General features: G+C 34.9%; 1 protein-coding gene across 5 annotated transcripts in view; it reads left to right on the top strand.

Moving 5' to 3' along the window:
• SSBP2 (single stranded DNA binding protein 2) overlaps nt 1-17,973 on the top strand; it is a 282,421-nt gene that overhangs the window by 66,906 nt on the left and 197,542 nt on the right. For all 5 annotated transcript variants that reach the window (XM_044916977.1, XM_044916976.1, XM_044916975.1 and 2 more), the window contains exons 2-3: nt 6,489-6,561; nt 16,442-16,503. In XM_044916977.1, coding sequence (XP_044772912.1) covers nt 6,489-6,561; nt 16,442-16,503 — 135 coding nt within the window. The remainder of the gene's footprint in view (nt 1-6,488; nt 6,562-16,441; nt 16,504-17,973) is intronic.

Here is a 17,973-nt window from a genome sequence, read left to right as displayed (position 1 = left end):
CTCCTGGGTGTGGAGATTACTTAAACATAAAATCTTAAAAAAAAAATACATATTGGATACTTACCATTTTAGGTGCTGGAGCTAGAGATAAAACAGGTAAAGTACATTATAGTAATGTAATTTCAAAACAAATTAGGAATAGCTTTTTTATTATCTAACCCTGTCATCCCTCCGCCTTTGTACATACAGTGAATTAACCAAAAGAATTTTTTCTTCTTTTTTTCTTTTTTTTCAGGGCCTAATAGAAAGAATTTTAAAATTACAGATGGGGATCTATTAACTTGAAAGCTTTATGTTTACTTAAATCTTTTTTTTTCTTTTTCCTTGCTAAATGTAAGAAGATGGCAAAATGCTAATAATTAGTTTTAATCATGAAGTTGGAATGGATGGATGTTTTCTCATATTGAATGGCAGCTTTCTCTTGCTTTTCACTTTCAACACTACATCTTATTGAAATATTTAAAGGATAGTGTGCAAAAGACAGTTTCTTTAATAGGTAATAGACTTAAGTTTGAAAAGTAGATATAGGACATTATGGTCAGGCTGACAGACATGGTCAGTTATTGGTAGTTGGATTTTTCATTGCATAGACACCTAATAATATTTCTACATAGTTCATAACTCTGTGTCCCTTATAGGAATATTGTGAGGCATAATAAAATGTTATCCACACATTACGAAAAAATGGCACACATTATAGTATATATTCCTGGAAAGTTTTATAAATATTTATAAATAAAAAATTGTATGTTATTATAACTAGCACATGTAATGTAAAAATAACTTGATAAATCCTGTTCACAAGATAAAAACATCTTCATCTTTTCTGTAGTATCAACAGTCATATCCACTTTAACTGTTCTCTAAATTCAGATTTTAAAAAATTAGACCTTTTCTATTAGCCGACTTTTGTGAAATGATTTTTTAAAATAATGATACATTATACACACATACATAGATAATTTATATATGTACATATACATATATGTAGAAAGAGTTAGAAATTAGCACTGAACTATAGAAAGTATTCACTTTTTATTTATGTGTAGCTTGGAAAACTTGTTTGCAAATTAACAATCCTATTTTAGAAACCTTTTTAATATCTTGCCCATGTTTCTTTTTTTTTTTTTTTAAATTTGAAATTATTCTATTTTTTTTTTAAAGATTTTATTTATTTATTTGAGAGAGAGAGAGAGAGACAGTGAGAGAGGAACACAAGCAGGGGGGAGAGGGAGAGGCAGGCTTCCCGCGGAGCAGGGAGCCCGATGTGGGGCTCGATCCCAGGACCCTGGGACCATGACCTGAGCCGAAGGCAGACGCTTAACGACTGAGCCACCCAGGTGCCCCGCCCATGTTTCTTTTTTTCCTACCATTTCCTTTGGAGGAAGAGATTTAAGCTCAAATAAGATAGCTAGATTATAGAAAGAATTGAGTGCAGTAAGGTCTTTACCCCTTTCTCCGACTGCAAAGTCCTTCATTTATAAGGATGGTTGAGAATTTGCTATAATTAATGACTTTTGAGTGACAGTACCTGTTGTATATGCCTTTTTAGTTATATACTAAGTTGTCCGAGAACTGTTAGTGATAGGCATGTAATAGAGTTTGTTCATGTGAATGGTAAAAATCTGTTTCTTTGTTAGATTTTGTAATTTTCACAAGCTAAATTTGAAGTAATTTTATTTGGTCATGTGGTAATGACATTTTCACAGATTTTAAAGTTCAGTAGTTAAGCAGAGAGGAGTCATTTAAGTGCTTATTGAATAGATTTATAACTAAATTCTGAATTATATTTTCAAACATGAAATTAACTAATGCAAAAATATTTCACTGTAACTCCAGCCAGTTTATTTATTTATTTATTCTTTGTTCTACATAATCTTTGGTTAAAAATTTTTGTGCATTAAGCTTTTCTGCATTTAGGATAATTTTTTTTTTAAAGATTTTTTATTTATTTATCTGAGAGAGAGAATGGGAGACAGAGAGCATGAGAGGGGGAGAAGCAGAGGGAGAAGCAGACTCCTGGCGGAGCAGGGAGTCCGATGCGGGACTCGATCCTGGGACTCCAGGATCATGACCTGAGCCTAAGGCAGTTGCTTAACCAACTGAGCCACCCAGGCGCCCCTAGGATAATTTCTTTAGCTAGACTTCTAGTAATGGAATTATTAGGTCAAAGTGTGTAAACTTTTTTTTTTCTTTTTACAAATTCTTGATGTATACTTAATGCCAAATTGGTTTTGAAACAGTGATACCAGTTTACTGTCATCAGCAGTAGGAGTATCCATTCCCTCACATATTATGTTTAAGTAAGAATTTAAATCCCATTGTTGCTTTAATATATATTTCTTTGATTCACAGTGATGTTTAACATTCTCTAGATTTTAAAATTAGTAGTGATTGGGGTGCTTTGGGTGGCTCAGTCAGTTGAGCATCTGCCTTTAGCTCAGTCATGATCTCGGGGTCCTGGGATTGAGCCCTGAATCTCTGCAGCAGAGAACCTGTGCTTCTCCCTCTCCCTCTGCCCCTCCCCCATGCTGTATGCTCGCGCGCGTGCGCGCACTCTCTCGCTCTGTCAAATAAATACATACAATCTTTAAAAAAATTTTAATTAAAAGTATCCAAATCCGCCCCCCCCCCAAAAAAAACCCTTGACCAAAATTAAGTCAAACAACAAACTAGGAAAAAAATGTTTCAGAAAATATTATCAGAGATTTCATATTTTTATCTAGCCAAATATATTAGAGTATTGTGTGGTATGAGTGGCACAAAGTTTAAAACTTTTGCTGCAGACAAAATTGAACAAAATTAATGCTTGCCGGCAGCCAAGATCTATGCTGTAGAAAGAGTGGCAGGGACCACTGCATGGGTGAACAATTAACTCTACTGCCATGACAATTCCATAATGATTGTTAATTAGAGGACAATGCTATAAGGAAAGTTGCCCTCAGGTCTTCTGAAGGAGGTATGGGGATGTTTGCTTCCAGTCTTAAGTAGGCCTTAAGATTTTAAGGCTTTGTTTGGGTTTTCTTTTCCTGTCTGTCTGTTACCAGTTAGTCTTCATCTGTTACTTCTTCTTATTGTTATTAATGTTTCTACCATTAGCTATAACTCATGTTTCCTTCTACCCTGTTTCTGTGGACAGTATGTATACATATACATATGTATATGTATATGTATATAAATTCTTACTGCATGATTCTCTATTTTTTTATTATATTTGGATCACATTATTATCCATTAGGTTAAATAGCCACTCTAATTTATCAAAAGTAGTTAAGTTTTTTAAAGATTCTGAAAAGGAAAAAAGAAAATGTTAATTTGAGAGTATACACAGTTTAAATATTTGTATATTCAATATTTATTTTTTTAAATTTCTACTGTTCAGTAGAAATTGAATCCAAATAAAACGTTGTCTTATGTTTGGTGATCTCATGCCACGGGGCAAGGGACCATGCCATGATTTACCTACATGGGTAGATAAGTGTCACTCCCCACTCCCCTGGAATCATCTGTGTTCAAATGGTATCTTTTACTGCAGGGCTTTTTCCCCAGAACCTTCTGGAGATTTTTATTTCTGGTGGCCCTGATGCCTCTATTATGGGGAGCTGATGGGAAATATACAGTACCTGTATCTGAAGCTAGAGCAAATGTTCCTGCTATTGCTGTGGTTCTGAATGGTCTGCCAAGAGCAGGAGGGGGATAGAAAGAACTGGCAAATGTGGGAGAGAATGTGAGTCCAGCACATGACTGGTAATATGTTATTGGATGTGAGAGAGTTAGTTGAAATTATAACAATCATTGTACTCTAATTCTTTCAACAATATTACAAGAAAAATATTCTTTCCATTTTGCAAATGAGGAAATGACTCAAATTCTGTTTCATTCAAGGTGAGCACAGGTACTATATATAAACAGATGGAGAAGATGAGTTTAACTTTGGATGTGATCAATTTAAAAGAGAAGTATCTTGTTAGGAACTTCAAACAGTAATTTAGAGAAGCAGGTTTGGAGCTTGATAGAGACAATAGGGCTACAGAGATAGGTTTGGAAAATCTTCTGCACTGAGATGGTAGTTAAAATACTGGAGATTTGCTGGTGATGAATTATGGAGTCATCATGGCAGTAGAGTTAATTGTTCACCCATGCAGTGGTCCCTGCCACTCTTTCTACAGCATAGATCTTGGCTGCCGGCAAGCATTAATTTTGTTCAAGGGACAGAACTTGGACATAGAGGTGGCATTATGGATAGGTTTTTTTCAGCCCTGTCCCACTGTATCACCCTGTTGGTAATGACGTGCTGCTACATACAGATTCTAAAGGTGGGAGGACAGGCACACCACTTGGAGGATGCTTCAGAATTTTTTGTTATGTCATTTCCCCCATTGATTCTATGCCCCTTCCAATACATTTTTTATAATCACTGTCTTACACCCATAGAGAAAGAGTAGAGATTGTTGCTTTTAATTCCATTTATAAAGAGATACCCTTTTTGTTACCTGATTAACTGGAGGAAAACATAGTAGAAGTATATTAGCCCCTTTAATATTACAAAGAAGAGATTATGAGGAAGTGATTTGCTTAACTTTAAGGAATGGTGTTCATTGCAAGGACACAGCAACAGTTGTGCTCTGGCCTTGACTGTTCTGGGGTCTGTTCTCTTACCCCCAAGGACCACCACGGTGTTTCTGCTTTACATTCTGCCTCTTGCTTCCTATATTTCCAAGTTTGGTGGAACATCCTATTGTTCACCCTTTGACTTAGGCCTGGGTTTCTTGTCTAGCCTCTGACACTGGTTTGGTGTCAGGCCTAAGATTTGACAAACTGCAAGGAGTTACTTGGGGTCGGGTTTCTTCTCAGGCAGTAGGGGGACACCATCCCTGGCAGGCAAATTTGAGGCTTCACAGTGTCTCCAGGAAAAATTCACAAATAATTCTCTTTTTTGAGGTGAGATTTGCCAACATGGTCAGTGAAATCATGTGACGGGGTTGGGAGTAGTCAGTGGAGGGACAGGTTGTGTGGGATATGTGTGTTGTGGTAAGCATCACCAGTAGGGCTTGTTTGTTTGAAACGATAGGAATATTCCAATTCTCTCATCCGTTATGTACTTTGGGGATGAACCACGCTTCCACAGGAGATACTGCTATCGAAAGAAGCATGTCATATCCCTCATGTGTGTTAGGGTAGAAAAAGGGTTGAGAAGCATGATCTAAGAAGTGTCATTCAATTTGAAGAGGTTAGGAGATGTTTCTAATGACATACTTTTTATCTATGATTAATTTTAACAGATGTCTGTCTACTCTCTTGTGGTACTTAGTAACCACAGAGTAATTCTCATTTTAAGCATTTGGCAGTTTTGGAATGGGGAAAGAACTAAATGGACAGAGCAATTGAATTTGTACAGGCTTTCTCTTTTCATTACATGCATGATGTTTTTTCATGAAAACGAAGAAAATATTCATTTTTGCAAATGCTATCAATCTTTAACAATCAAAAATTCACTTGGCAAGAGAAATGGTATAGCTCTACAGAATTGTGGTTATTATTACATTGTTCTGTTTACTGTAAACCTGGCTTAATATTGGTAAATATAGTGTAGCAGAAACTGAACTGTTGTGAGCTATCTGGGCATCAGTCCAAGATATCATTAAAAATACTGCCTCAGACTAATTTGGGTTTATGAATAATATTTTGTTAACAGCTCAACTGAAATTGAGCCACATGGTGTAGCTTAAAATTCTGAATCCACAAGATAATGAGGGTAGTACAAGTGTATAGTGCATACTTAATATTCTGTATTTGAATGATAAATTTATATGGAATTTTGTGTTAACCTTTAAACTATAAGTACCCAAATGCTTAATATGATTTGATGCTTTTAAACTTTACTTAATGCTGTGGTTTGCTGAAAATTTGCATCCTTATAAGCTAATATATTACTGGTTTAACAATCAGACCTAAAGAGTAAGGAGAGGTTGCCTGAACAAATATTAAAATGAGCTTTTAACACTCATTTTGGCATACAGATGTGCAAACAGCTGGAGTTTATGTTAATGTTCACCAAAAAGATTGAAGGACATATGAAGTTGTTAGAAAGGTCCAATTACTTAATTCATTTATTTTAATAATGAAAGATAATAACTATACCTTAAAATATGTTATGGAGATTATTAATATTGGGTTATAAATTATCAATTATGTTAGGTATAACAAAGGGAATGAGGTTATGATAAGTGACATGACCCAGGAAAAAAATCCCTATTTGGATGTTTCTTTTCAAGAAAAGATACATTTGCCTTTTTTCTTTGTGTGTTATTTAGTTTAAGTTCTTTCTGAACAGCCATGTATGAACTCTCATTGAAAAGATATGGGAAGAGTTGATTTTCTGTTACTGTTAGTGTGTAAGATATTTTTGTAATGAAGGGTATGTGCATTATTTAAAGAATGAATGTTAAATACACCTCTTCTCAATAAATATTTTATTCATTTTCCAGGTTAGCACTCTACGTATATGAATATCTGCTCCATGTAGGAGCTCAGAAATCGGCCCAAACATTTTTATCAGAGGTATGTTTTATATATTTTCCGTATTTTATTTTGATTTCTTATATAAGTGAATGAAAATATTCTATAACAATTATTTGAAAAACTATCATTACATATTATATAGTGAATGATTGGTTATCAATATGCATAATATAGTCTTTGTAGGTTATTTGTAAGCAGTTTTAGTGTCCCATTTTCATGCCGATAACCTTCTACTCAACTTTCTAGCCATTTCCCCCTGTAGAAATAGAAACTAATATTAGCCTTGGCAACCATAACCAGGTCTATGACTCACCAAAGTAGGTCTATTTGGTATTTGCTTAAAAGAAAAAAAAAAAGACAAATGCCACCATATCTTTAGTTTTAGCTGTACCTTATTTTGGCATTATTCATAATTTTGTAAAATAATGTTTTTTTTTAATTTTTATTTTGTATGGGTAATAGTGGATTGATGACTAAATTTCAGTTAGAAAACATTTTGATGATCTTATTTCAAGTTCTTGTATCTTTTCCTGCTTTTCTCCACATTTTTTAAAGTTCGAATTTAAGCCTTTTTACAATGGTACTTTCTCCTCTTTTCTTCCTCAATTTACATAATGATGAGGATGAGGAGGATTTTATTGAGTTCTGTTATATGCCAGGCACATAATGTGCCAAGGTACTTTATATTATCTCTAATTCTTACAAGAAATTTGTAAGGCAGATGGTATTATTCCTGTTTTACTGATAAGAACAATAGGGCTCAGAGAATTTATATAACTGTCTCATGGTCATATAGCTTAGTGAGTTATGGAACTGGAATTCAAGCCTAGATCTATGTGTATTTGAAAGTTTCTGGTTTTCCCCCATATCTGTGCTGTCCAGTATGGTAACCACTAGCTTTATATGGCCTTTTCAATGCTTGAAATATGACTAATCCAATTGAAAAGTGCCAAAAGTATGAAGTACACACTGATTTTGAAGATTTAGTGTGAACAGAGGAACATAAAATATCAGTCATTTTAAAATTTTGATCACACATTGAAATAATATTTTGGATATATTGGGTAAAATAAAATTTATTACTAAAGTTAATTTTACCATTTTTTTCTTTTCTAATGTGGTTACTAGAAAATTTAAGGCTACATATGCAGCTCTCATTTGTGGCCGGTGTTTATAGTTTTATGAGACAAGTCCTGCTTGAAATAATATCTCCAGTCATCTCACTAGTTTGACCCCCAGCACATCAGGGACATCACTGGCAACCCCATGACCAAAGTGCCCTCCCTGCTAGAGGTACAACCTTCTTGAGATTCACTTGCTCCAAAAACAAATGCAAAAGTAAACAAACACACATAGCCCCCCAGTCTTTTATCTAATTAATTAGTATTTGAGAACTGTTAGGGCCTATTTGCAAATAAGGAATTTGGGAGGTATGCTTAGAACATAGAAGTCAATTGTTTTATCATAGAATGAATATATACAGTGTAATAAAAGTTGGATTTTAAAGTATATTCAAATCAAAACAGAAATTTAGTGTATTTATAGCTCATTAAATCATTAATTAGAAGACTTTGTATTTCACCTTGCTACCCCACACTCACTGTTGTTACAGGGCAATGATTGAGATTGCAAAAGGGATGCTCTTAATATTTGTATTCTTAATCACTGCCAACTTAGAGGGTATTTAAAAGAAACTAAAGCCAGCTATGAGATTTAAAATTTTTATTTTAATGCAGTTGAAAACTTGATGAAACTTGATGAAAGAATTTACTGTTCTCTTTCCTTAGATCAAGGAGCATTTTGAATTGACTCAAGTTTCTAAATCCTTGGACGTTCCCATGACTATATATTTTTTTTTTACCAACATCATAAGATGTCAGATGCAGTGACTCTTAAACTTCGTGAAAAAGAAAAATGTTGCTAATGCATTTAAGGAAATTCAGCTGTTTTGACTTAAATGGATCATGTGGATTAAGCATAACTAGATTGAGATAACTAGGTACTATACTGATATACCCTGAATTGAATGGAAAATGGATATACAAAATTTCTAGGTCTATTTGGTAAAAATGAAATTATAATTTCAGAAGAGCACTTTTCTGACAAGTATTTACCATGATTTTATTTTCTCTGGTTTCATTTGGAATACAAAACTGAGGATTTCTCTGAATTATCGGTCTGGTTCAATTTCACAAGAAGAATCAATTAAGCTGAAAACAAACTATTGTTACCAAGAAGATAGAGTGTTTCTGGACTTTGGAGATGAGTGTATGTGATTCCCAGAACTATTCTTTACATTGTAACTTGCCAAACTCCAAGTGGCACTGTGAAAATACATTCTAATTACCTAAATAACCAATATAGCTTTTTCTGTATATAGGGAATGGCTAGATTGATTGAGGTGTAAGTTTCCCAAAATGTAAAAGAATAAGTTAGATCCATTTGGACTTAACATAGGTAAACTTCCAAAATATTTTCAAGTAAAAGAAGCAAGCTGAAGTATGGCATTCACATGGAAACATTTGAACATAAAGGGACATAATACAATACTATATATTTTTGTGGGTACATATTTATGAATGTGAAGTATAGTAAAAAGTCTGAAAGAATATACATACCAGACTAGTTTCTGAGAGTAGGGATTTTAAAGGAATTAAAAGGGAATTTTATCCTTACTTGCATATATATATATATATATATATATATATATATATATATGCACAGAAGTTATATCCTATTTGTACAGTTATTTAAAAATAAAAATAATAGAGGAGAAAATACAAAATTATCTCAATTTTAAAATGGAAGCCTAGAAGTAGATTTGTGACAGGCCATTGCTGAGTACGCCCTAGAGTTCTAAATAATTTCAGTTGGTTAAATTTCAGTACCTTTCTTTTTTTTTTTTTTTTTTAAAGATTTTATTTATTTATTTGACAGAGAGAGACATAGTGAGAGCAGGAACACAAGCAGGGGGAGTGGGAGAGGGAGAAGTAGGCTTCCCGCAGAGCAGGGAGCCCGACGTGGGGCTCGATCCCAGGACCCTGGGATCATGACCTGAGCCGAAGGCAGACGCTTAACGACTGAGCCACCCAGGCGCCCTTCAGTACCTTTCTATAATCTTCCTCTCACTGTGTCCACAAGAACTGGCTGCTTGTATTCGCCTACATATAGGCTATATATATATATATATATATAATACCATAGGCTTCTGTCCCCTGGGCTTTACTCTGCCTTAAATCCCTCCCCACCTGAGTAGTTGGAGTTCGCTTTCTCAGGGCTCCACCTCTCTAAGCTGATAGTGCACTCTTACTGAAGACTTTTGCATGCTGTGCCAGGAAGACTGGACTTTATCTTCTTGCAAAGAAGCTTTGCATGCTTTGGATGCTCTTTAAGTAAAAAAGAAACATTGTTGGTTTGTACTCTGGTGTCTGTGTGAATGCCAGTACTGCTTCCCCCCGCCCCCCAACTATGGTTAGTAAAGGAAGGAGAATGTAATCTTTTAGAGCTTTGTACCCTATTTAGCATTGCTTTCTCTCTTACTTTCACTTGGATCATATGGAAAATTTAAGGCTGCTTGTTGTAGAATGACTTCTTAAGTAGTTTAAGAAGTAAAGGACCATCTTATCTAAGTTCTTGTGAGTCTATCCCCAGATTTTTTACCTAATTCAGGACAGTTACATAAGGAACTTAAAGAAAAACTAGAAAGACCTGTTTATTTGGATTGGGTATTGTGATAAAAAGGAAATGATTAAAGTGTCACCAATCACTCAGATGTTCAATGTTCTTACCCTGGTTTAGAGTGAAGTAGAATACTTCTTCCCATTTTGTCATTCTCCCTCAGGATGAATGAGTGTATGGATGACTATGATGTTAATGAGCCCTTTTGAATCAGGATTTGCTATGCTGGGCCACCTTTCCTTAGAGTGGGTTTCTTTTATTGGTGAAGTTGTGAAGAGGTCAAATTGCAACTGTAGAAATCATCCGAAAAATTAAGATGTATATCTCAGCAACCTAGTCTCTCACTGAGTTTGGCCTTTTTTCTTTTTCTTTTTTTTAAAGTAGGCTCCACTCAGCGGGGAGCCCAACGTTGGTCTTAAATTCAGGACCCTGAGGTTAAAACCTGAGCTGAGATCAAGAGTCAGACACTTAACGGACTGAGCCACCCAGGCGTCCCATGGGTTTGGCCTTTCTGATAATGCCCTTGACCCGGGCTATCAGCAACTGAACTGCTCTTGATAGATTTTGTTATCTGCCAGAACAGAGCCCAGAACTATTAGCCCAGCTGGTTTTTTTTTTTTTTCCTTATTTAAAAGAGATAGCATTGAACTAATGATAGAAATCACATCTCTACACAGGTTATGTTGACTAAAGCTTTGTTATATCCGATTCATGATAGATTCTAAACCAGTACCTGAATCCCAAATATAGTTTTGACAACTTTAAATTTTCTTACCCCTAAAAGGACAAAATTGAACATTCTTTTTTTTAATTTAAATTCAGTTAATTAACATATAGTGTATTATTCGTTTCAGAGATGGAGCTTAGTGATTCATCAGTCTTATAGAATACCCAGTGCTCATTACATCATGTGCCTTCCTTAATGTCCCTCAACCAGTTACCCCAACCCCCAAAATTGAACATTCTTTAGAAATAGTCTCAATGTAGAGCTCTTCTTCAGCTTTATCTTTTATTATCTTTTTATCTATTATTATCTTTCAGTATTCAATATTACAAACAGAAAACTAAGAAATCTTTACAATTCTATATCAATTTTTGTTACTTTAAATTCATTAGAAACTATCCTTTTTCTGGTTATCTCATTTCATTATGCGAAGATAATTCCAACTCATTCCTGAAATTTTGCATGGTATTTGTCATACCTCAGAATGAGGCTTGGTGACCTTAACAAATAAAATTAAGAATTAGATTGTTGCAGATATCGAGATTTTTCTTCCTTCTTAAGGATTTTATGTTGTTTATATTAATAGCCCTTATTTGCCATAAATTAGCCTGTAAGTTAGCCAGAAATAGAAGCTTAAAAGCATCTAACAGATTGTTTCTTCAGATTTTATTAGGAATGCTAAATTATTGAACATCAGAGACTCCAAAATTCTGTTCTGTTTATCTTTCATTGAAAAGAGAAAATAACAATTTACTAACCAGTTTCTTAAACTTTAGTTTGGGAGGCAACATAGTATGGTAGGTAAGAGTAATTGCTTTGGGGCCAGACTGCTGGGTTTGAATTATGTTCTGTATCTGACTCAGTTTTCTTAATTATAAAAAGAAGATAATTGTAATAATACTTTAAAGTTGTACTGAGGTTTAATCAGTTAGTACCTATAAAGTGCTTAGAAGGGCCTAGCATGTAGTGCATACTCAAAAGTGTTAATTTTAATTTTTTTATTTTTACTTTTTTAAAGATTTTGTTTATTTGACAGAGAGAGATACAGCAAGAGAGGGAACACAAGGAGGGGGAGTGGGAGAGGGAGAAGCAGGCCTCCCACCGAGCAGGGAGCCCGATGTGGGGCCCGATCCCAGGACCCTGGGATCATGACCTGAGCCGAAGGCAGATGTTTAACAACTGAGCCACCCAGGCGCCCCCAAAAGTGTTAATTTTAAACTTATTGACCAATTCTTTTTTACCTTGTGTAGTTTCTATACTAGAGTACAAATAAAAATATATGTCCTATGTGTACATGTATGCTCCAAGTATCTGTCACTTGGATGGCCTGCAACTCTCCTATCTCCAGGGGTTACTTTTCCTATCAAAATAGCTCCAACTCTAATCCCTAATATTACAGGTTCCCACAAGTCCTCTCTAACATCTCTGGGGCTTACTAGGGAGAGAAGGGACTGGAGGTTCTCTTGCTGTAATTTCTTGCTCCCACCAAGTATTACAGCCTTACTGCTTCTCCTTCTTATGTCTGCTACCTTTTCTTTGAAGTTTCGTGTTTCTCTCATAGCCTCCAAGCTCCACTGAGTCATTGCTTTTGTGTATAAAAGATTCTTACTGAAGATTAGGGGGAAACTGAACAGCATTCAGCCTTGTACAGTACACATAACAACATCAGCTTGAATATGAAACACAACCATTAAGTTTTTTGGTCTCCTTTTGGCCATGGGAATTGCTTAGCAACTGTTTACCTGAGGGCTCCCGCCTGCCTTCTGTCTTACTGACTCCTCACTACCTCTCCCATTGTCCCCTCTTCTGAATCCTCCTAGACATCTCAGACATCTTCTTCCTGCGGGATTATCAGCAGCCTCCTGAATTCTTGTTATTTTATTATGTGGCATATTAAATATTCATTCTCTACTTTCCAACCATTCCTGGGAGCCTCTACTTTTCTAGCCCAAAAAATAAAAACAAAAATAGAAGGGATCCATCAGGGAGTTTTCCCAATAAAAGACTTCAGCTGCACAAGTAGCATGTGCATCTCTGCAGCCCAGTCTCTCACCTGGATGTCACCTTTACGAGGTCTTCTACCATCTAGAATAGAGCAACGCTATTCAGTATAAAAGTTTATACTATACATATTGTTCTCTAATCTTCCAAATCTCCAACTTAAAAAGCCAATATAACATGGCTCTCTTTCCATGTAGATGTGTCATATTCTTTTTAATGATTGTACATTCTTCTGTAGTATGTATCAAAATTTATTTTACAATTGGTGAGTGTTTTCAGGTTGTTTCTAATTTTCATTATTTCTAACAATGTGGCAATGAATGTACCTTAGTTTTCTATAGACCAGGGTTCTTTTTTCCTTAGCATCATCTCATGCTTCCTATAAACAAGTAATACCTATAGTAGTAATTAGTTTAGAGGCAAAAAATACCATTAACTATGGAAACATTCTTAATGTAGAACCACTTCTTCTTTGGAAATACCTAAAGTGTTAATTGTTGTTTATTCAATAACTATAAAAGGATGGCTTTTGTGTTATTTTCAATATGATGGACCAGAGTTTTAGCTGCTTCTGCCACTTACTTGGAATTTAAAGTGAGAAACGTGAACTTTATGTAGTAAAGACTATTATAAGGATGAAAAAAGATCATGTATGGGAGGCATTTTGAGCTGCTCTGAGGAACAATAAAATATAATACTATTGAAAATACAAATGCAAAAACATAAAAATATAATAAAAACGCATTACTTTTATTTCACAAAAGTCCATATTGAATATAAACCATGTAGGTATTTTCCTCGATTACTTTATCTCCTGAAATTGCTGGTGGTTGCTTGTTGAAGTCGTGGAAGTGCAGAGGGAAACTGCTGAGCACTGGCTATGGCACAGTAGGACTCATGTTAGACTAAGTCTAATCCCTCCTCCAGCACCATCCAGCATTGAGATCTAGTCCTGCCACTTTAACTGTAATGTAAGTCATCGCACATTCTCCTTTTAATTGAGCATAGCGCTGTTGGCTTTATTTCATAGTCATAATCTGTCAAGTTAGGATGAACTGAGATATGTAGGGATGCTACTGTGAAAAACTTGCTGTTTATGTAATTAGGATGATTCCAGGGATTAGGAATACTTATGTGTCTGGGACATATCTGTAACATTCATTATTATGCCCTTGCAAGAAGACATCAATTAGTGAACAAGTGGTAAGAGAAAAGATTGAGAGAAAGATGAGACACAGGTTTTTGACGAAATTATAAATTTAGCAGGACATCAGAGTTTCGTTTATCCTCAGACTCATGAAGTACTACCATTCCTTATTTTTTTCATGAACCAAGAAGATAACAATAATGATTAACGGAAATTCAGATAAAAGGTAGCATAGATATAAAAATTACTTGTGTTACTCTTAAGGGAATTCAAATTAGGATCTGGCTTTTTATAACATGTTTTGGTTCATTGTTCATATTTAGTCTTTATGAATTCAAGTTCATTAATCCCTAGGATTTCTCCTTTAGCTCTTTTAAAAAATGGCTATCACATATATAATTTCCTCATTTTTAGAAAATTTCTTTGTTTTTTGAGAGTAAATTACTTCAAAGCTCCCATTGGTTTACATTTTGTGTATTTAAGAACTAAAAAAAATGATTTTAGTGATTTTAATTATGATTTTTCATCTTTACCCTAGAGAGTCACTTTTTTTTTACATTTTGGGCCACTTTCTGAATTCCTATCTTAAAACTTTTATTTATTTATTTTAATCCTTTTGGGACAAGAATTTCTAAGTTCTTCCATAGTAGGTGATAGAAAGGATTCCTTGATTTTTTTTTTTCTTTGAAATCTATAATTATGTAGTTGTTTACTTCCTAGTTATGTTAAGGGCCTATGGGCATAGTTTGCTGATTAGGATATTGTTAAATAATTTTTAATTACTTAATTATTTTTAGAGAGAGAGAGTGCACGTGCACATGTGCAGGTGGGGGAGGGGCAGAAGGAGAGGGAGAGAGAGAATCTTAAGCAGGCTCCATGCCTTAAGTGCAGAGCCCTATGCAGGGCTTGATCTCATGAACCTGAGATCATGACCTGAGCTGAAATCAGGAGTTGGCCATTTAACCAATTGAGCCACTCAGGCACCCCTAATTACTTAAACTAAAAAACTAAATCATGCTTATACATAAAGATTGTTGTTGTTTTTTCCCCCAAGTTCTTATTTATTTATTTATTTATTTATTTATTTATTTATTTATTTAATCTCTACGCCCCATGGGGCTCAAACTCAGGACCCTGAGATCAAGAGTGGCATGCTCTTCAGTGAGCACCATGTTCTTCTAACTGAGCCAGCCAGGTCCCTCTGCATAAAGATTGTTTTTGAGGGCTTTCTGGATCACCTTAGTTAAAATTATAGCTCACTTCTTATTGTTTTCCATTTTCTTTATCCTCCTTCCCTGCTTTGTTTTCCTCCTTAGCATTTGTCACCTTCTACTTCTAATAGTCTCTCTCTCTCTCTTTTTTTTTTGCTTTTCTTTGTTTATGGTCTGTCTGCTCTACTAAAGTATAATCTTCCTGAATGCAAAGATCTTTATCTTTTGTTTACTGCTATCAGTGCTTAGAAAAGGCACTGATAGAAATACCCACCTAGTTTTCCAATTTCTGAATTTAATTTGTAAAGAGTATTTAGTCAGAAATTTTAATTTTTCAGAGATATTGATCTTCTTTTAAATTTTTTCTAGTGAACTCCAACTCATCTGAAATATAAATATAATATATATAAATATATATGAACATATATGTAAATATATATATAAACATTTGGAAAGTTAATATTTCCATCTTTTTGAACTCTTTTTAAAAATTTTTTTAAAGATTTATTTATTTATTTTGGAGAGAGAAAGAGAGAGCATGGGAGGAGGGGGTGGGGAAGAGCAGAGGGAAAGGGGGAGAGAGTCCTAAGCAGACTCTGTCCTGAGCTCGGAGCTCGATCTCATAACCCTGAGATCATGACCTGACCTGAGTAGAAACCAAGAGTTGGACACACAACTGACTGTGCCACTCAGGTGTCCCTCTTTTTTAAACTCTTCTTACTCTTATTCCCTCAAATAAAGAATTTATTAAAAAACTCAACCCTTAAGGCGTAATTTCCGAGTTGCACATATTAAGTCCAGTCATTTGCAAATTTCTGGGTTGGTAGCGATAATTGATTTTCATAGTGATGTTAATAATGGTGACTTTGATGTGCCTTAAGATCCTGAAATATTAAGTTCCAGAAGTCTCTCCTGAAAATCCTGGCACAGTGGGAAGCAATTCAGGAAAGTAATGGTGGCATCTTCTCTCACAAACTATCCAATCAACAAATGACTATGTAAAATGAGTACTTATAAAACTTGAATAAAGAATAATATGAAAATGATTAAAATCTTATGTATTACCTTAGTATTTTAAATGGGAAAATGTAGTTTTGTAATATGTGTGGAAAAAGGTATTATTAGGAAAGTATTTAATATCTCTTTTATTCATTTTAGATAAGATGGGAAAAAAACATCACATTGGGGGAACCACCAGGATTCTTACATTCTTGGTGGTGGTAAGTATCTTTTATTCCATTTTTATTAGATTGATGATGTATTCCAGTAGGCCTGCACTATACCCGTTTATGAATTCATGCTTCTTTTTTATTTATTTATTTTTGTTTTCTATAATTATTTTATGAAAGGTAGCACTTAAAAAAAGTCAAACTCAAAACCAGCTTTAGTGTTCTTTAACTTAAAGATACTACTAGTGAGTCAAGCTAGAATTGGGTTTGGCATATGTAATCTCCTACTGTAAGTATGATTCTGTATTAGTCAGCTTAGGCTGCCATAATAAAGTACCATAGACTACATGGCTTTTAAACAACGTAAATTTCTTTTCTCACATTTCCGGAAGCTGGACATCCAAGATCAAGCTGCTAGCATGGTTTGTTTCTTGTGACGTCTTTCTTCCTGGCTTTTAGACCCTCATGATCTCATCTAAACCTGAGGATACTGAAGGTAGAGGCAGTGGTGAATTTTTAGGACAGTGAAGAATAGTCCAGAGGAAAAACTGAAATAGTTCAATATAGATTCAGGGATAGAACTGTGTAGAAACACAAAAAAGACCATCAGACTATATTGAAGACCCAGCTGATAGCAGAGCTTATAAATTTCACTGTAGTACCAATATGTCCAGATCTGTGACTTCTCTGCACTAGCAGTGGCGGTTCAGGTGTCTGCATGGACATGCGAGGCTGTTAGTTTGCATTTCTTCAATTTAGAAGAATTTTCTGTCCAGTGCCTTACATATTCATCTCTCAGAATCTTAATTAAAAGAGAAAAACAAAAGCTGTCTTCTTGGGCCATGCACATGGTTTCCTTGGCACGTTATTTAATGCCATCATCTTTTTAACCTCTCTCCTGAAAACATGCCTTACATTCAGTGGTGAATGGAACCACACTCGATCAGTTGTGGTTGTGGGTTTCCCTTGTTTGTCTCACATATGTATGGCAGGAACAGGTGCAGTCCTTTGGCTCAGAGCTGTTCCTGTATTTGGAACAACGGTTTATTGCAGTTAAGCACTATCATTGTGCTGTTTTCCTGGGGTTTAAGACTGAGCTGTTATAGTATATATTATAAAAGTCAATTTTTCATTTTACATAGTATGTATTTATGATATCTAGATCTGTATTGTAAAAATTTAGCTGTTTGCTGAATCTAATTGAGTCTCCACATCTGTTAACACCTTGTATTTTGTATGTTTCCAGTTAGGTCTGCAAAGTAGCCTAAGAAACCATTTTAGGAGTCTGTCCCTATTGGATTAGTGGGCTAACAACGTGAAGATTTTGAAAATTTCCATTAAAGAATTAATTTTATTTCTTGCACCGATTTCTCTTTTGCTCCATTTCTTATGAGTTTAACCTATTTACATACTGTTGGTAGTTGATAATACCTCACTGAATACTTTAGCTTTTTCGGTCTTAACTATCACAAGATACAGCTCTTAAATCTGCCATTGCTCTTCCTTTTTCTATGGCTCTAA

Source organism: Neomonachus schauinslandi, chromosome 7, assembly GCF_002201575.2.
Source record: "Neomonachus schauinslandi chromosome 7, ASM220157v2, whole genome shotgun sequence".
NCBI classification, from domain to species: Eukaryota; Metazoa; Chordata; class Mammalia; order Carnivora; family Phocidae; genus Neomonachus; species Neomonachus schauinslandi.
The sequence above is the reverse complement of the archived record's forward strand: the minus strand, read 5'-3'. Positions and strand labels throughout refer to the sequence as shown.